The 20,714-nt window shown below is 27.9% G+C and overlaps 2 protein-coding genes and 1 long non-coding RNA gene across 15 annotated transcripts in view; 1 reads left to right on the top strand and 2 right to left on the bottom strand.

Moving 5' to 3' along the window:
* The window catches only part of Sol1 (CUB domain-containing protein Sol1), a 387,647-nt gene extending 384,795 nt beyond the window's left edge, over positions 1-2,852 (top strand). For all 4 annotated transcript variants that reach the window (XM_088205243.1, XM_088205251.1, XM_088205259.1 and 1 more), the window contains 5 exons: positions 164-350; positions 487-677; positions 749-956; positions 1,359-1,606; positions 1,731-2,852. In XM_088205243.1, the coding sequence (XP_088061369.1) occupies positions 164-350; positions 487-677; positions 749-956; positions 1,359-1,606; positions 1,731-1,816 (920 nt within the window). In that variant the 3' untranslated portion in view covers positions 1,817-2,852. The remainder of the gene's footprint in view (positions 1-163; positions 351-486; positions 678-748; positions 957-1,358; positions 1,607-1,730) is intronic.
* On the bottom strand, positions 1,618-17,204 carry LOC148239493 (RUN and FYVE domain-containing protein 2). Of its 9 annotated transcripts, none has more exons than XM_088205175.1 (14): positions 16,991-17,204; positions 12,894-13,072; positions 11,435-11,544; positions 11,164-11,371; positions 10,919-11,094; positions 10,718-10,854; positions 10,584-10,648; positions 10,383-10,520; positions 10,176-10,316; positions 6,183-6,280; positions 4,238-4,379; positions 4,099-4,173; positions 3,795-4,034; positions 1,618-3,730 (listed from the first exon to the last, which is right to left on the bottom strand). In XM_088205175.1, the coding sequence occupies exons 1-14, from the start codon at positions 17,139-17,141 to the stop codon at positions 3,605-3,607; spliced, it is 1,986 nt and encodes a 661-aa protein (XP_088061301.1). In that variant the 5' UTR covers positions 17,142-17,204; the 3' UTR covers positions 1,618-3,604. The 9 variants fall into 9 exon arrangements, with proteins under 9 accessions (XP_088061301.1, XP_088061312.1, XP_088061279.1 ...); XM_088205186.1 differs by having other exon boundaries at positions 1,778-3,730; positions 10,584-10,642; XM_088205153.1 differs by lacking the exon at positions 16,991-17,204 and adding an exon at positions 13,186-13,743 and having other exon boundaries at positions 1,778-3,730.
* Positions 17,205-17,374: 170 nt separating this feature from the next.
* On the bottom strand, positions 17,375-18,843 carry LOC148239492 (uncharacterized). Of its 2 annotated transcripts, none has more exons than XR_015811027.1 (5): positions 18,707-18,843; positions 18,139-18,198; positions 17,773-17,868; positions 17,597-17,696; positions 17,375-17,529 (listed from the first exon to the last, which is right to left on the bottom strand). It is a non-coding gene; the product is annotated as an uncharacterized LOC148239492 (long non-coding RNA). The 2 variants fall into 2 exon arrangements; XR_015811026.1 differs by having other exon boundaries at positions 17,633-17,696.
* Positions 18,844-20,714: the final 1,871 nt, after the last annotated feature.

The following is a 20,714-nucleotide window of genomic DNA, read 5'->3' as shown; positions in this document are numbered from 1 at the left end:
TCTAAAAAAAAGCTTATACAGAATATTACTTATATATAAACAAAAATAAATTGACTATTTAATGATAATTTAAACAGTTTATGTACATAATTGATTAAAAAAAATGCTAAAACAGGTGCTTGAGATAATTGATATACTAACATTTTATTTTTATTACTTACAGCTTCCAGCTGCGACGCCGTATTCAACAGCGACACCATGAAAAATGGCAGCTTTTTGTCACCGCATTACCCGAGCTCGTATCCCCCGAGGTCCCACTGTCGTTATGACTTTCAAGGACGCGGAAAAGAGCGAATCCAAATCGTCTTCCAAGATTTTAATCTCTATCATCCAACAGCTGACACTAAAGAGTAAGTATCAAATCAATTGATTATTTTGGTAATATTTAAAAGAAAGGCTAGTCATTCGTCATTGAAATTTGCACTGCAATTCTGGAGTAACTATTATCAATCAACTATTAATCAACTCGCGTAACTTTTATTACAGGTGTGAAAGTATAGACGCTTTGCACGCGTACGTCTACATAGACGGAAAACCAGAAAAAATAGACTCATTCTGTGGCTCTACAGTGCCACGACCAATAATGTCCAATGGACCTAGGATGATGATCGAATTTAGAGGAATATACTCGTCTCGTTACGTTCGAGGTTTTAAAGCTGTTTATAGTTTCACTGAAAGTAAGTATCCTCAACACTTCTAATAAATTAATAACTCATATGCATTGATACAGAGTAACATAATTTTTTAGATTTTGGTGTGACTTCTGGCAAACAAATACAAGAATTTCCTTGCTCCTTTGTTTTTAATAGTTCCATATCGAAAAATGGGACATTCAGCTCTCCGAATTATCCAGGACTGTACCCGAGGGATACGGAGTGTCATTATTTTTTCCACGGATCGCATAGAGAAAAAGTTCATCTGCACTTCACGTATTTTGACATCGAAGGCGTTTTACCGTAAGTATATAAATATAAAAAGTGAGGCACAAATGTTACTACAAAAAGAGACGTGAATATTTATTTTAATACAATTAACTAAAAGCTTTTCATAACTTGATAAATAGTTATTTGCTATTAATAAAAAAAAAAAATTAAAGTGTTACAAATTTAAAACATCAGTCTTGTAAATTATAGTTTGAAGAACAACTAGCTTAAAACATGCACTGTTTTTAATGTAGTGGAGAAATTAAATCAATTGAAATTCATTAATGAATCAAAGTTCAGTATTATGATGCACGTCTATCATTCCAGAAAATATACAAGTGGGATAAATAGTTTATCTTACAATATTAGTGCCTCACCCTTAATATTTTTATTGATAAAACAAATATAACATTAATATATTTTTATGATTTGAAGGTGCGAAGCAATATCAGCTAGTGACTATGTAGAATTTTCCAATTATGTGCCGAGGGATAGGAAGTACAATAGGCACTGCGGTCAATTGAAGGAGTTTCATATTGAATCCGATAAGCAATTTTTCAGGGTCACTTTTAAGTCAAATGATAGACTCGATGGTACAGGATTTAAAGCAAATTATCAATTCTTAGATGAAATCGAATCTTATAGCATCAAACCTGAAAGCGGAAAGTCTCAGTCATGTAAAGGTAAAAAACAATGTTTAATAAAATATTATAAATCTTTATTATATTAAAAATCTACATACATCTTAAATTGTTCATATTAATATAATTCATAGCTTAATGTAAAAATATATTTTTTAATTTTCAGATTCATCGTTAATCGGAGCCGTGATATTATGTGCTTTCGCGGCTCTCGTTACGCGGGAATGGGGTACATCTCGATACCAATTTTAAAATTTATATCTAGTTAATAATGTAATAAACCCTTTAACTTGAAACAATTATGTAAATAAAGGTTAAGAACCGAGAATAATATTTTTCAACATAGAACAATTTTTAAAATAGATAACCTGTATTATACGATTATTATAATAATACCTTAAATCTTATGAGAAACGATCATTATCAGATTGATTTTTATTTATCCATAAGCAGCTTTACCACTTTGATAGTTAAATTATTGATTTATAATTTGAAGTGTAAATTTTGACGACAATGATCAGCATTACAGTAATTGTATGATCGAGATCGAATTATTGATTTTTTAAATGGTAAATCGACTTATGGATCACCTGTGTGATGAAGCGATTGTTATATTTATGGGTCATTAGTTACTGAAACATGAATCATAGTAAGCAATTAAGTCATGTTTTATTTTTTAACAAATTTATAATATGGCAAATTTTATTAGAAATCATTAATTAAATAATAATTTATATCAATGATGTGATATTGTATGGTTATTTAAAATAACATATATATATTTAATAAACCATTGATTTCATATTATCACAGCAGTGAAAATGAGTCAAAAATATATTTGCAATGCTTATAGTTACAATTAGAATATTTTCAATAAACCTCTAAAATGATCAACGAGAAAGAATCTAAATGGACCAATAATATGTTTAGTTAACAAAATTTATAGATCTATATGTATATTTGACTCGCTTTCATTGCAATTTTATATGTATGTATATAAACAGCTCATTATTTGCCAAATTTAGATAAGTTTTTAAATTACATATTTACGTTCAATCATAATAAAACATACGTATATAATAGTATCATTGTTTGTTTTTATCTAGGCTTTCTAATCATTGAGCGTTAAGAAATGTATCATAATAACTATTGTGTGTTGATTTGTTTTGATTTGTTAACTATACTGCAGCGCGCATGGAATTTCAATGAAAATAGAACAAATTTTTTAGATAGTCTTGTAAAATATTGAAAATATGTATATTGTAAGCAATAAAGTTATTTAAAGGATTTTCAGACTTTTCATTTGAAAGATACACATTAATACATAAACATAATTATTCACTAAAAAATACATAACATAATAATATATTGATAATACATAATTGTGTCAATAACAATAAAATATATTTTGTATAAATATAGATCATAAAGTAGCACACATTTGGTAGTGGACCATAGTTTAAGCACCGTTAGATAATAGGCCCTGAATCATGGTACTAAGTAATGTATAGAATTATACAAACATTCGTAAGTAAAATATTCTTTATATTATACCGTGAAGTAGGATTACTATGTTTCTTGCCATGCAGATGACAAATACGTTTTAAGTATATTTTTTTTATAAATGATCAATTACTTATACACAATCAATTATAAAAACAATTTTGATGCTATTTTAAAGTAAAATTCATTAAATAAAGATAAATAAATGTGTGTATGCAATTATTTTTATTAAATACAAAAGTATATAAATACTATAATAAAGTAAATTTAAAAAAAAATACTTTTTGGCAAATTTAATTAATTTGTTTTTAAATATGTATTAAATTAATGAGAAATTGAGAAAGTATTTCAATTTATGATGTGACAAATCATTTTGTAATAATTTGTCAACAATTATAGCTTTGTTTCATATAAAAGCCAATTAGATGATGTTTTATAAGATTTATTGTCAATATATTAAATTAAATTATTAAATAAAATGCGCCACCCTCTTTAATATATAAATTGATCTATAAGAGTTAGATTAATTTTTAACTTTTACGAATTGAGCAGTACAATTTTACATTTATCACATACGCGTACTGGCCTACTGCGACCTTCCAAAGCTACGGACGTTTCGCTACAAGCCGCACAGAATATCTCTCCACATTTTCTGCAATGGTGCTGCAAAATAAGAATTCAATCAGAAAAGTCCATCCCTTAAAATAATTTGCATTCATTAACAGACCTTTCTTCGAGTCAAGTTAAATTCTTTATCGCATGCTTTACACCGAACCGCTTTACTATCACTGGCCCAACCGATGGCTGCTTTCCCATTACTTTCACCCTTGTTTTCTACCACTTCCAGCAGTTCAGCGACCTTCAATTTATCAGAACTCAATGCATCTCCAACTTCTTCGAGCGCAGTCTGCGCTTCAGCAAACTTAGCTTGCAGATTTTCGAGTTCACCCATCAACGAGCTATTTTTCTAATAAATAAAAACCATAATATTAGTCTCACATTATTCATAAAATTATTAAATAATAGCTTACATTTTCAACAGATTTCAACGCATCTATTTCTTGAGATAATTGTGATATTTTTTCTCTATCTTTCATCATCGTTTCCTAAAAAAATAAATAAAATAAAATAGTAACACTTTTTAGAAGAATATGAAAGTTTTTTTAAAACCTGAAGTGCTATTCTCCATTCTCTCTCTATCCTCAAATCGCCTTCAGCAGCAGCAGTATTCCTCTCAGCTTCAACAGCTCGAGAACCTAAAGCTCTAACGCTTTCTTCGCTTTTGATTCGAGATCCTTTTTCAGATTTTAATCTAAAATTATGTTGCGATTGAGTTTAGACTATTATTCTTTCTTTATGCAAATGATGATAGTTAATTATTTGTTAGTATTGGGTGTACAAATAAATATTGAAACAAAACCTCAGGATTTTATTTTGAAACAATTTAACAGAGCGTACTGAAAGATCTTCTGGATTAAAGCAACTAGTAAGATGAATATTATATTGAAGCAAATTAAAATCATCATGTAAAATAATCTGACTGACAAATTGAACTGAGATTGTTATTAATTATTGCAGAAAATGCAGCCATGTTTGTTAGCATTTTTACTAACAAATCATTGATTAAAGACAATGAGCAAATCCACAGTTCATTAAAAAGATCTGATATTATTTGTACTTAATATTTTATGAAAATAAATCATCTGTATGTCTAATATTGTTAGTAAGCCTTCACACAAAATAATAGTTATTGTACATCATTTTTACCTTTATTGTATTTCTGGTTTAAAAGATATTGGCAAACTGTTCTTAAAAAATAAATAATATAAATTATAAAAGTATAAATCACATAATGGTCATGGTGGGTAAAAAAAAACAATTAAAAAATAATATAAAGAACACACAATTAAAAAACTGTTTTCATTTCATGAAGATGAATTTATTGTAAATAATTACATGAAAGCTTTCATCGCAGAACAATTTTGGAAGCAATTTTTCACACACAATGACACATTATGGATTCGTATATATAATTTGATCTAATGCGTAAAATAAAATACAATATTTATTATTAACAATAACATTTTTGGCATACTAATTTAATCTAAAACTCAAGCCCTGTGACTATTAGCGATCCGTAGCTTTATAACCATGATTTCAACACTCCGTCAAAGCGACAACGCAAAAATCACAGAAAAAATTATAATAAAATACATAAAAATCTTCGACTTATCGACTTTATTTAATAATTTAATAAATCAACATTAGCGCTAAATAAATAATAATAAAAAAACAAAGTTCATGAGTCGAAGAATATATAAAATATCACAATTAGCATTTGTATATATAATACATAATTTAATACAACACGTTTGCCAATATCTTATGATCATAAAATACAATTTGTCGTATAAAAAATTGATTAAAATATGACGTACAACTTTCAGTCACATATTAGCAAAATTATGCATATAAAACGTTATTCGACTAATTGAAAATTTAGCACATGACCGAAAAAAAAATTTAATATCTAAGATTATTCAATTATGATATCGAAACCTTATACATTTGATAAATCTTAATTAGTTAACATTTTTTTTTTGTATAAGTTTATACTAAAATACTGTTTATATGTATTTCTATGAAATGTGACAAGAAACTACGACTAGAAATAATGATGGTCACTTTCCAGGTCCCCAAACCAGATGCATACAGATTGAAAATATACTCTTTCCGTTGATATTGTTCAAGACACTTTTACGTTCGTTAATAGATTGTAAAAATATATATACATATATATATATATATATGAATCTGTCAGTATTTTGTACGAATTTATACATTAGTAAAAAAATAAGATATGATATTATAAATCCATCGTCGTCAATCCTATAACCATCACCATTTTACATTTCATCTAAAATACTTATATCATATTGGTTATCTATGTGAGGCATACAAAGCAACATCTATGATATATACGAATATAATAGAGCTATTGAACTTTTATATTCGTATATTGTGTGAGTACAAAACACATATAAAAATGTATATTAATCACAAAGCACCTTTCAGTCGCCAGTATTAAAAACATATAAAAAAATTTAAAACCTACTTTTCATCGAGATGCTCAATAGTTTTTCCCATAGATTCAGTCTTTTCTTCCAATTTAGTTATAACTTCTGTCTTATGTTTCAATGAACTTTCACACACCTAAAACAATCAATTCGAACAATATAGGAAAACGTATTGTGCTTCTATCTGATTTTGTTGTTGTTGCTGTAGTTATTATATTAATTTAATTTATTATAATAAAATAGGACTTTGTGCTATTATAAAAGACGCTGCAAAAAATAATCATTAGTTAACGCGTGTATAAATAGATACGTAATTTTATAACTAACAAATATAAAATATATCTTATTATAATAAAAATTAAGACATATAATAATATATATTTCCGAACAAGTTTTGATTCTAAATAAATAGTATTATTGAAAAATCACAAACTTAAATAATACAAAAATTAATTGACTACTTAATAATACATTTTTTATTTTATTTTAATAATATTTATATACTAATTAACTTAAACTGCAATTATCATCAAATGACTTATATTTAATTGGTATTTAATTTGCATTTAGAATTATTAAGGTGATCAATCATCATAATCAAAGCTTTGTGTATTAACTTAATTTATTATTCAATATAACGTAATGACTAAACAAATATTTTGTACCACATCGTCTTGAGATCCAGGAGTTTTGAATATTCAAATATATTCAAATAAGTTTTGTAAAAAAATAACATGAAGAAAAAAACGCACATGATTTTTTTAATATCTTAAACCAGCAGTTTCCAAATAATTTAGGTCATGAAATTCTTAAATATTTGTAGACAAAAAATAAATCGTTGTTATCTATCAAACATCGTTTAGTGTGTGGTCATTTCTCCAATCTCCACCACTATTTGACACATACATACTATAAAAATCAAGCAACATTTTATAAAATACACAGCATTTAAGTAACATTGCTTTAATTTGAAATTAAATATAATACATTGGTTCAACAGTTCCTAACGGTTGTCTTTATAAAATGCAGTAAAATTATATTATAATATATTCAGCTATTACTGTTTAGTGTATTTATATTTGGTGTGTGAATATAGTAGAATGAAGTAAAAGAATACAGCGAAGACATAAGTCATTTTTATGAACATTAGTTGAGCAACACTAGGTCAGTCTGCAAGGTGTCGTGGCAGAATGCAGAGAGAAGCAATTTACTGTGACAAATTTTTTTTTACATATCTAATTCAACTCCATCAGTAGGGTATTGGTTGAAGAAGATAAGTGCATACTTTCGCACCGATTCACTCTAATGAATAATGTATGATAAATATATTTGAATATTCTTTTTAGGAACTCTACACACAATCTTAAAGTTACGCATTTTGACTGGTTTCAATTAATTAAACAAATTATATCATGGACAAAGCTACTGGATAGCCACGTAAAGAATAACAGGTCGCCTGAGACTACCATTTAAGATATGAAAATAAAAAAATTACAACGTATCGCTACATCGATAATAAATTATCACTCCTTATCGGTGATGGCGTTGCCGGGACCTCCAGTTGGCGATGTGACTTCGCTCTTTTTCGGTCTCGCTTTAAACGGAGGTATCTCTTTTAGGTCTAGCTTTTTACTCGGAGGCTGTCCTTCGTTTTCTTTGCCCTTTGAACTTTTTTCATTGCTGTTTTTCGTCGTCAGCATTTTTCCATCTTGGGGTGACTTTAAATTTTTTTCGTGTCCGGCCATCGTGGGAGATTTGATCTTAGATTCGCCTTCTTGGTTGATTAGATGGTTGTATTTCTCGAGGTTGTTTAGTATCTTTCCGATTTGCTCTGCCTTTGACTGTAGCCGTGATACTACTTCGCCTTTTTGGGTCAATTCGGATTCACACTCCTTCAGAATTGTTGTAAATAAGGTTTAGGATATGTTAATATGTTAGCAATGGAATCGACATTTAAGCAATAGGATTAATTACATATATATATTTCACACAATTTTATATATTTAATATACATATGTATAGAATATGATCAATTTTAATGAAAATAATAAACATTACAATTGCCGAAACACGATAAATCAGTTTATGTTACTTTAGCGAGAATTACCAGATCCAACATCATTGAAAAAATAATAAGATAGATTTTTTTATTATGTAATCCCTCATGTGTAAATAAATGTAAATAATATATATTTATCTTTAAACTTGGCTAAATGTATTAATCAAATATTTTATTATTTATTTATTTTCATAGATGTGTACATAAAAAAATTTGATTATATATAGTGATAGTAGATCTATATACATAATATAATATAATAATATATTGTCTGCTTTAATAAAATAATATTGTTGTATTTTATTAAAGCAGACAGTATGTTAGGACAGTAATTAAAATTAATATGTTTGATTACATATAATCATTTTTCTTATTTTTATCATTTAATATCACTAATAACAGTATAAATCAGTTTGTAATGTTTATTATATTTTTGTTATCTTAACACATTACTGACGCAGTGCAAGGCGGCTATCACGATTTCGCACAAATCCATTTCTATATCTTCAAATACCTCAAAACTATTTAAAATAAAGAAGTTGTTAAGATCACTAAATTAAATGTAACATACATTCAAAAAGCTCAAAAATTGACTTCTCGTCATTCGTGTTAGTATAAGTAGTCGATTATTTGGCTTATCATCGGTGATGTGTTAATTATTGTTTGAAATAAAATAAAAAAAATCCTATAAAACAACTTAGACATGATTTACATAATATTTGTGGTATACACGTGCATCTTATCTACAGAGTAACAAGAGACTTATTATAAATAAATATGTATATAATTTGGTCCGTACTCAAGTTCATATCTTCAGATAAAATTCATAAGTTCTAAGCTGATATTTACATCTAACGATTTGTAATAATCTGAGAAGAGTTTTATTGATATATAAAATTGTTTATCTGCGCTAAGTAAATACCGAAATTAATAAAATCTTTTCTATATAAAACTGTGATTATTTCAGTCCTAATGTTTAAAATAAGTCTCTTCTTAATCTGTGGAACATATAAGTAACACTTTTCTAACTTCTATGTACTGTAAAGTTGTGTGAAACAATGATACAACTAACATTTACAAAATCGGTTGAAATAATATAAATCATATAAATATGGAGCAACTCTATTATATTTTATAATAAAATTTCGTTGAGTAACAATACGTTCAGCAATAAAAAATATAAAGCGTTTTAACATTTATCTATATTTGAGGCTATATGAGAAGAGGTACAAAAATGTGTTTTGGAGATAAAAGCATATATCTCAAAGAAAATATCTAACAGTATCTGAGGGTTTTTTTTACTGATATTCGAATAAGTGTTTAAAAACATAGACATAAAAATACATATAACTATGATTATCATATTTTAAATCAAGGTTATCACAAATTTCCTATAACTTTACATAGCATAATCGATTATATTTTTAATTTTATGATTTACTAATACAGAAATAACGTTACAAATTTAAAGCAAAATTATGTTTAATTCATAACTAAATTTGAGCTATATATATAATAGCAGCACTGTCTAATTTCTGTTAGTCCGTGGACCATTTTTATTTTGCAGGTTATTATTTCACCATAAAAGTTATTATTTATACGAAAAAAATAATTCGTAACTACTAATATTAATAAAAATATTCAGAACCTGAAAAAAATTAAAGTAAAATTCTGATTGGGCAACGCTATAAAGGAAAGTGTGCCACTAAAAATTACATTACGCTGTATATATCTGATATTGATTTTTATTATATTCTAGATTAAAAATTACATGTACACATATCTTACATAGCCCAAATATATAATATTTTATCATTTTTATATTTATTTAACATATTTTATATATGATGGCTGGATAATATTGTATAGGAATAGACAGCAACGTGGAAGAAAAAAAGGATGAAACAAGGGTCATAGAGACGAGAAGTAATTTTATATGTGTCAGTGTTTGTATCTAAATAAAAATAAATACCTGAAGTTTCTTGTACATCTCGAGGTTAATCAATTTGATATCATCCAACTGCCTCCTCAGCGAAACGATTGTGTCCTGCTTATCATGAATGTCTTTTTCTAACAATTTCATGGCTACTTCCATCTCAGCCTTCAAGCAAACCTACAAAATACATTATTATTATTTATCAATCTAATCTAATAAAATGAACACAATATAACAACCAACCTGTAGTTCCAACTCCTTCTGCATCTCACGTCTCTTATTCTTCTCCTCTTCCAAAGCTTTCATAAGCTCATTATCGGCCTCTTTTTCGCCATCCTTTTCCTTCTCACTCGTATTACTCTTATTACTCATCTTCTCATGCTGAAATTATAACATATTAATAACACTGAATTAATTTTTAAACATTATAAAAAACTTAAAAACCTCTTCTTCATTAGAATGAATTTCAGTTATTCTTAAACGATTATCTCTCGGATGCAAATCTTGACCTGAAACAAACATACATATAATAGATTTACAATTCAACTAAATCAAAATAAATAAATCATCACAATCACCTAAAACATGCTTCAGTTGAGTGTTCTCTTCGTACAATTGGATCATGTTGTTCTTGGCTATGGCAAGATCTTCTTTCATGAGCGCATTAGTTGTAGTGAGAGATTCTACCTTCGCTTGTAGATTTGTAACTGTAGCACTGAAAGCATATTATCTTATAGCATCATCAATTCGCTAAGCTTTGATTTAATCAATATAATTACTTTAGATGTCTGTTCAACTCTTCTATATAATTCTTCTGATCCAAAACTGCAGCGATCTGTTTTCTGTGAGGGCCCGGTTGTGGAGCTGGATTCGCTGGTGCTTCTCCATCGGCACCAGAGCCTCTCAGATACAACGAAAAATCAATGACACCTTGTTGACTATCCAAATCTTCCTCCTATCATTTTTATCATGAATAATTTAGTTTTTGATATTGATTTTAATATATATAATAAAATATTTTTACCTTCACACATAAATTACAATCGATCACGTTTAGACCCAAAAGTAATCCCATTATTACGACAGCTTCGTCACTCAAGACTAAAGCGTGGGGTTCAAAGTATTCGGCAAGTGCTTGATCTCGATGTTCAAGTAACACTCTCAAATAATCAGCGAGCTTTTTCTGCATCAACGCTAAACGGAGCCATGCTCTAGCTCTTCCCATGGCAGTCCTAAAATTTGATCATATAAAATAGTTCATGTATAAACAATAGCTAATGTTTAAAATAAATTACCTGACAGTCGGAAGATCCCTGACACTGGCAGTGATATCCTGTGCTTCCGGCGCAAATTTTTCGACCATCTGTAGGATGTCCCAAAGTTCTTTCTTAGGCCCAAGGAGACCCTGTTGATAATTGGATAACAAGAATATGATTATAACTATAGTATTCCAAAACTGGCATTAAAAAAAATAACAGGAAAAAATTATACTTTTATTTAAGATAAGTAATAATACAATAAACATGTTTGTTTTTTATCAACAATCTATATTCATGGGACTGTAGAAATACATAATATTAACAAAATAAAATAGAATTGCCTGCGATTATAATATGTACATGGACGGAATAGATAAAACAGGGCAAAAATTGACATATTGTTAATTTTGAAAGAAATATTTAGAATTGAATTGATGCAAAAATTTTTTTTAGTTTTGAATGCAGCTTATCTCAAGGTATTGCTTTCTGAAGTACCAATCGAAAAAGGTTCATCTAACAACTGCAGCGAACTCTAGATTTATTTTTATTTTCTAAATAAAATCAATAAATATTTTTGGTTTTGCTTCTGGTTTTTAATATGCACTTGGAATATTAGTTATTCTCAAGACAGTTAGATAAGCTCATTTTTGATATATGTAATGATAGGCATTTCAAATTGGCAATGAGGCAAAAGATTATATATTATCATAATTTCGCACAAAATTTTAAGCCACCACGAATTGGCATGTCTCATTATAATCACATCAAGTAGTGGCAAAACCAGCTTCTGAAAGAATCATGCTATATCCAAAAAGAAAGTTAGAAATAGCAAAGAACGGAAATAATTACAAGTTTACATTTCCAAGTCGAAGCTAATGAGACGAAGATAACGTATAAAAAACGTTTTTAAAAAAACTAACACTAGTAAAGCATAAATAATGTTTTAGTATTGAAAATATACATATATCATCCTTTGGATCATGTGTATAAAATATGAAGAATGGTAGCATGAAGCACCGTTCTTACTTCTGCAAAAAAGCCATAGGAGACTTAATTTTAACAATTGTTAAAAAAGGTTATATTCAAAAGCAATCTTCGATGTTATTAAAATGTACCTTTGTACAATATGTACATACAAAATACAGATCACAAAAATCGAAGCTTTCAAATTGTGATTCTATCGCAAGAAATTCCTGATATAAAGTATAATGAAGTAAGATCCTGATACAAATTAAAAAAGGACCTTCTAGTGCTGAAAGAATATTTGAAAATTAATTGAGCAACTCCTTCAGCTTCCAAAGAATGGATAATGCTTCTGAGAGGTTAGCATACATTATGAAGAAGCATAATTATAAATTTAAAATGTCATGAAAAGAAAAAGAGATTTCGATAGTCTAGAATGAGTATTTTTATATGCACAAAATATGTTTTTTTTTATAATCTTAGAATAACATACATTTAAAAAATATATAAATATAAATAAATAATAACATACCTTTTTAGGCTTGAGGCCGTGTCGAAGAACATGCTCCAAAACGATGAAGAAATGTCTCAAAGGCAAATGATCAGTGTCCAGCATGCGGCCATAACGTAGCGACTGTTCTATTAATTCTTTCACAACCAACTTTGAAATGTTGACTAAGTTGCTACGCTCAATCACAACTGGATCACGATCTGCAATAAAATAGCATAAAATCAATAACTTTTATTTTAGGTTATGCAACATTTAATTCTGTAACATAGGGCTCTCTATATTTATTAAAAATTATCGTATTATTATTATATACCAATAATAGGTAATGTTTGATCGTCGGGTGACGTGATCTGATCGGTCTGCGAGAACGACTCTTGCATATCAACGTCTTGCAGCTCCTTCAAACAGAGCCACTCGCCGTCAACGGAAACCCTGAAATTGCACAGGTAGATTGTGTCCTGCGCGCCCGCCATATCAGGATCAGCCGCGTTGGCGTTCACCGATGTCTCGCCTTCCAAGGGAGAATCTCCCGCGTTTGCCAAAGAACGCATTGAAATTATTATGTGCGCAAATTATAGCGGAAAGCTAAAACGTTTTGCAAAAAGCGAAACGTCAACGGTTTAAGTTTTATTCAATTCACGAAATTTATAACCATAAGGTCGCACAATATTGTTTATGTTTTTTGTGACACAAACGATCAGCATTGAATGATCATTTCGGTGATTTTAAGGTTCCATGGTGAAAACACAAGTGTAAGGGTAGATTTAGAATGAACTGTCACTTTACAAAGGGTGCAACTATTCAAAATAAGGGACAGACATCGCCGGTGTTGACTAATACTGGTATTGATTTTACACACACAACCGCAAGTAAGATAGGGGTGAGTTTAGGGGTAGGTGGTGGATCAATACCCACAAAGGGAACACTAGCGCCACCTACAGCCAAAGAATAATGTATACAACTTTATTCGAAATCATTAAAAAAATGATAAGGTATGTAATCATTTTATTATATTAAATAATTTTCTATATTAATTATTTATAAAAAACATGAAAATAATAAAACACATATTTCATTGTTTTAATTAAATCAGAGAATCTGATTATATTTATCTTATCTTAATAACACATCCATATAACTGATAAAAAATCAGTCTTAGGTTCCATAAAATATTTAAATTTAAATAAATATTTTTTAGTATGACATATGGTTCATGATGTTTTAAATTCAAGTGTACAATTAACGATAAATATATATATGGTGGCCCAAAAAAATAAAAGATTTTTACGCACTGATATCTTTATTATCTAACTATTTTGTTTTTAGATCTACTTTGCCCATTAAAGTACATAGTAATGTGACCATAAATCTATACACCAATAATTAGAGATTGAAATTTACTTTTATTTTATTCATAGTATGAGATATAAGCAATTTAAAACGTGGAAGAAGAAAACAAATCCTTGCATTTGCAGCAGTCAATTGGAATGGATGACAAAATCTTTAAATTACATACATTAACATTTCATCCTAAGCACGATTCTACATACTAATTACATCATTACAGTAAATTTACCACTCTTTTCTATTGACTATATTAATTAATTTTAACCGGTAAAGAAAAATAAAAGCAGAAAGACAATTCATTTTAGCTAAATGTAGTTTTAATAAGCGCTATCGTTCTTAGAATATTCTTAGAGCAACCAGAGTGTAGTACATATGATGATTAAGTAAACGACAAATAAATAAAAACATTAGGAACAAATTCTTATACATCGTTTAATTCAATTATAAACCTAATTTATCAAAACAATTTCATTTAAGACATAAAAGAAAATCTAAACTGACAATATATTTCACTATATTGAAAAAATATAGTCGAAGTATCCAAAAATATTCTATATAAATATAAGCATTAACATTTTTTTATATACACTAGTTGTTTTAAGAATGTATTACTAGCCGCGCGCCTCTCATACCCCCCACCATAATGATTTATGAGTTTTGAGCAGTCTATTTAACTGATAACGTAATCAGATTTGAGATTACACTAGTTGTTTTAAGAATGTATTACCAATCGCGCACGCTTTTCATACTCCCCCCTCCCCACCATAATGATTCATGAGTTGTGAGTATTTATATGTACTTGATGTATTAATCGTATTTGAAAGTACACTGGTTGTTTTAAGAATGTATTACTAGCCGCGCACGCCTCTCATACTCCCACCATAAAGACTCATGACTTGTGAGCGGTATATTTGCTTGATGACGTAATCGGATTTAAGATCAGACTAGTTGTTTTAAGAATGTATTACCAGCCGCTCACGCCTCTCATAGCCCCACAATAATGACGCATGACTTGTGAGCGGTCTATATACTTGTCGACATAATCAGATTTGAGATTAACAACAGTATATGCAATTATTTTTTCAACTTTCAATTAAAAAAGCATTAAATTATATATTTTTTATTTCGTATGTTTGTATTAAAATGTATATTAAACCTAAAAAATAAAAGCGGCCTCAATGCTGCAACGTTATCAGTTAATATTTGTATAGTTAGATAAAAGTCGTGACCACAGTTCTTATAAATTATTAACAAAAACAAAGAAAATGAACGCTTATGGTGTCATATTTATTCTAATAACATAAAAAACAAAGCTTAGCCAATACAAATCTAATTTTTATGACATTTCTATGTATATTATCAACTTATTAGTCAATAAGGTTGTATGTATAATCATTAAATATTAGATTGTATCATTAGATAGTAAATTAACCTAAAAATTATCAAAATAATAATTAATATTCACGAACTGTATTCATTATATACATCTAGAAAACAACAGTTTGTCATATTTTATAAAAAAAAATTGTATTTATATCATATTTTTAAAGAAAGCGAAATCTAATTTGTTTATGCAAGAAGTATTCTATGTATATTTTATTTGTACGGTATAATGAAAAGGCTTAATCAGAGGATAACCAAATCTGCTACCTTTTTCTAGAAAGAATATTTGATTCACATGTATTTTTTTAGCTAAGTTTCTAAGCATACCGACAAAAGTTTTATTTATATTTTAAGAATTACATCCATTTGAAATATACACAATTTCTAAGATTTTATTGGAATATTCTTAAGGTAATTGATCAAACATGAACGATACTCAATTAACTGCGTGTCATCAAAGAATAAATTGTAAAACTATGACATTTTATAGTGATACCGAGAACTTAGAACCATTCAAAACACTTATGTAATTTCATCTTTATGACCCACTTACATAATTTCTTCTTTATGATCTAATGACACAAATATAACATTAATCTTATCAGGGCTTATGAATCACATTTTTTGTATCAAGAACAAAGCTTTGATTTTTAATAGTCAGTATTAAAAAATGCTCATTTAAATTAATTTAATGGTGGAATGTTTAATAAATTAACACAATAAAAAATATTCACATATATTTTACTGTTATGGATTTGTTTCTAGTGAATTTTTAATAAAAATTATCCTTAACAATGTACATGTGCTAATATGCACATTGGAGTTATTACGGTATTTTTTTATTATTTGTAATGTATATATAGAACACTGGAAATTTTAATAATCTATGCGGTCTGATACATAACTTACAACAAAAAACTATTTTTAGAAATTAATAGTAAATAAACATAGTTAAGCATTTCTCAAGTGTTCGAAAAATTAATAATTCGAAGTAATAAGATTTAAATATTTTTTTTTTATTCTTAACTTTATTTTATTTTAGGTATTAAATAACATGTTATATTAATGTATACGGTAAACTTAAATCAAACCAAGCCAGTCAATATACACATAAATAATCATAAGTTTAAATCAGTAGTCTATATAAATTGTTCTATCAGCAAATCGATTATTCTAAAGTAGATTAAACTTTATAGTTATTTCCAATAATTAATCTGAAAGATTTCAAAGTACTAATGATAGGATACACCAACTTAAATCGTTTATATAAAATAATCGTTTTACAGATAAAGTACTATACGTAGGAAGTTGCAAAATGATGTCGTCATTGGCAAAGTCATGGTTAAAAGAGCGTTTATTACATATAATATAGATGAATGCATATTTACTAAGTTTAATTGACTCTGGTCGAACGCCCGGACGCGAAACCATCAGGTCAGGCCATATTTCTTGAGTAGAGGAAGACACAGAGTTAGCTCTTGAATAATCAGGGGTTTGCTGGACGGGAGTCCCCGCAGGAGACTCTTCTGAGGCGAACATCTCTCTGACGCCCCCAGCTGTCAGTTTGACAGCTGCTTAGTGAACATTAAAAAACAATCCAAACATTTGGCCATAACACTATATATATCAATACGGTACAAAAATATTTATAATATTTAAATTAAAACCATTTTTAAAATAATAACATTAATAATTAGATATTTAATAATAAATAAAACATATTAAAAACTGAATATATAAATTTATTTATTTTAAAATATAGAGACCAATAAAGACATACTTTTACACTCCGATGAATATTTATTATGATAACACACATATATATTTCACACGAAAACACATATTAATTTGATTGAAATTCCATACGCATTTTTGCCATGTCCATGCGTATTTCATTATATGTTTATTGTATAATCAATCGATTTACCTAAAAAGGGAAAAACGCAAGTTTTATTGCAGTAAATTCTACGTTAAAAATTTAAATGAACACTTACTCGTGATCAAAATTCTCTTTGTTAGCTAATACCCACCCGAAAATTGAAACACGAGCTCGCTTTTGTAGGTCGTCTTGATTTTCTTTTCCCAACATGTAATCTTAAATAATATAAAATTTAAGCATATAAATTTAACTATAATTAATATTTAATTTAAAAAAATGTATTCAAAATACTTTTAAATCGGTTAATAGTTCGTTTTCCAAAATCTGAGGGCGATGCTCCAACTTTTAAACCAGAGTTATAGCCTAAAGGTGGCGTTCTGAAGAAATCTACAAAATAAATTATATAATGCATACATGTATTTCCAGGTTAGCGAATATTTATATTATTTAAATACTGAGTTTTATCACGACTAGAATTCACAATTCGATATTTTGCCATTGTTGCGCCGGTTTTTAAAAATTCGTGACCATGGCAGGTGCATCACTACTGAAATATCGAACTAAAAGTTCTAATCACGATGAATCCTGTCATTTAATAATGTAATGCATTCATAGATGTTTCTTAAAATCATATATTTTTAAATAAAAAAAACTCACAAGAGTGCTTAACTTCTCTATCATCGTCGATTAGGCTAGATATATCTTCTTCTTCTTCGCCTTGAAAGTAAAAAGGTATTAAATTATTACAATATGATATTGAAAATCAGACTAGCCACAACATACACAAGAGTCTAAAATATAATAAAAAATGTACTGCTTTAGGCCTGTAAATAATAAAAGTAAATCAATAAAAAATGTCTTAAAATATAAAAAGCTTTAAATTATTCTAGCTTTAACTCCTAATCAACAGTATGGTAGCTAAATAAATAAAAATCTATATAATTTTGGCAGATGTGTTTTATTTTAACGTGTAATTTTTCACAGATGCTTTTTTTAATTTATTGCATGTTTCAATTAAATTCTAATTTTTACGCGCAATAATATTTAAAAAAATACACAAAAAATAATAAATAAAATCGAAATATGTATATTTATCTGAAAAATATTTGCATAATGCTTTGACATATATTTTAAAAATATCGATTTGATTAATAAAGGAAATTTAAAAAAGAACATAAACGAAGTATTAAATACTTAAAACTTGGGAATTATTATAAACACGTACCTTTATACATATTGAAGCGATCCTTTACTCCGACGATTGAATCAGGAAAAATAAATATAAGGAAACTTAGGCAAAATATAATAAAAGTAATTTTGCAGGCCATCATTTAAAATATACAACGCTACTTTGCAGCCAACTGAGAGTGAAGACAGATTACCCGCATCTTTCCCGTTTTATATATTTTTCTACCGTTGATTTGCATCCAGGGGTGTAAAAGTATCGGTATGTGAATATGGGAGACGAATATAACATATTATTTCATAAATCTCAATTCGGATTAGATTCGTTGATAAACCCATACCATAATAAACGATGTATTTATGATTTTATCCACATTCTAAACGAAAACTGGATAACTCATTATGCAGCAGTAATCGATCAAGTTTTAAAGTATGTATTGAAATATGTTTTTATCGTCTTATTAATATAAGAGATTTGCCAAACAGAAAATAATATACGTATAGCAAATATTTAATGATTGTGTAGATAATAAGATATTTAATAGTGTAAAAAAATGTTTTTAACCCCTCGTACGTGTGTATTTGTTACGGAATAAAGATGGAACAGACAGCTTGTCTTTTACATATCTCATAAAAGGTCGCATCCACTCCTATTGTGTAAACGATTTTTCTTTAGGGACGTCACGTTGAAATAAGAATATAAAGTTTGCATATAATAAAAAGATATATATGAAACGTGTTCTGGATGCGATTGAGAGAAAGTAATTTTGAAACGTTACGTAGTATAAAATACATTTATGTGCTGTATTCATATATAGTTGTATTATCTTTTTCAATAATTGTATAAGTCCAATTACGTAATAATTATGTGTTAACTAATACATATTAGTAGATTACTGTAATTATATTTTATTATTATTTAAAATTCACAAAAAATTCCAAAAGTTTTCTTTGTAGATAATTGCAATATATTAGTTTCATTAAAATATTTTTTTTATTAATTTATTACATATTTTTGATCTTTAATCAATAAAATAACAATTTATTAGTAAATAGTACAATTTCAAACTCTGCTTAATTAATTAAATTATTACCAAGCTACTGTGAAAATAATAGATGAGTACAAAAAAATGCATAATTTTTCTGATATACATATACATTTTTCCTTAACAAATCATTGGCTTCACTTATATTATTTAGTACTCTTTTAAATAAAAAGGTAGTGATCTTTTCAATCCGCTATCATATATTAATGTGAATCATAATGAAATCAATATGTTTTCCTTCTTCCTTACATCCTTACTTAAATGAAAAGGTATAAGAGTTTGTACTAATAATACATATATTTACTGAGGTAAGAGAGATTTTTTTCATTGAATTGTGTATATTATTTTTTGTATTACTTCATTCACGACTTCACATTCATTCTTTACTTTGTCACCCAACTGATACCGAACATGCATATGTAGATCTACATTTCGAAGGATTCTATGTGCTTGATCGCTTCCATAATTCTACCCGTGTAGAAGGACAGAAAACAAATTGATATAACTATTCTGATTCTTACCCCATGTAGAAGGACAGATAGCACATTGATATAACTGTTCTTGATTAATTCTTAGTCCGTTATTAGTCGCACGGCTGCACAGCTCTCACCCAGATAGATTTTTTCTATGCTATTTTTTTATGTATTAAATATAATATTATGGGTCCGTCTACTTTCCTAAAATTTTATTTTTTTCAATATTATGTATTCAAGCATGTATTAAAACAAACGTTTGCTATTTTCATAAGCATTTGATTTTGCGTATTAGTTGTGTTGCATCAAGGACATAAAGAGGACGTCGTTCACATTTATATTTAAAAAATTGCATATTTTTTCGTTTTATTATTATTTTTATTATTTACTTTCTTTGTAATTAGTATTATTAAAAAATATGAGGTATAAAAACCAACCCTTTTGAGGAATAAAAACTTTTAATCTTGGCCTCTTCGTTAAAAATATCGAACCGTAATTTGCCTTGGCTATTGAAAGAATATGATAATAA

The sequence above is a fragment of the Plectrocnemia conspersa genome, unplaced genomic scaffold, assembly GCF_051122295.1.
Source record: "Plectrocnemia conspersa isolate PC_06_02 unplaced genomic scaffold, ASM5112229v1 ptg000001l, whole genome shotgun sequence".
In the NCBI taxonomy this organism is placed as follows: Eukaryota; Metazoa; Arthropoda; class Insecta; order Trichoptera; family Polycentropodidae; genus Plectrocnemia; species Plectrocnemia conspersa.
This window is presented reverse-complemented; position numbering and strand designations above follow the sequence as displayed.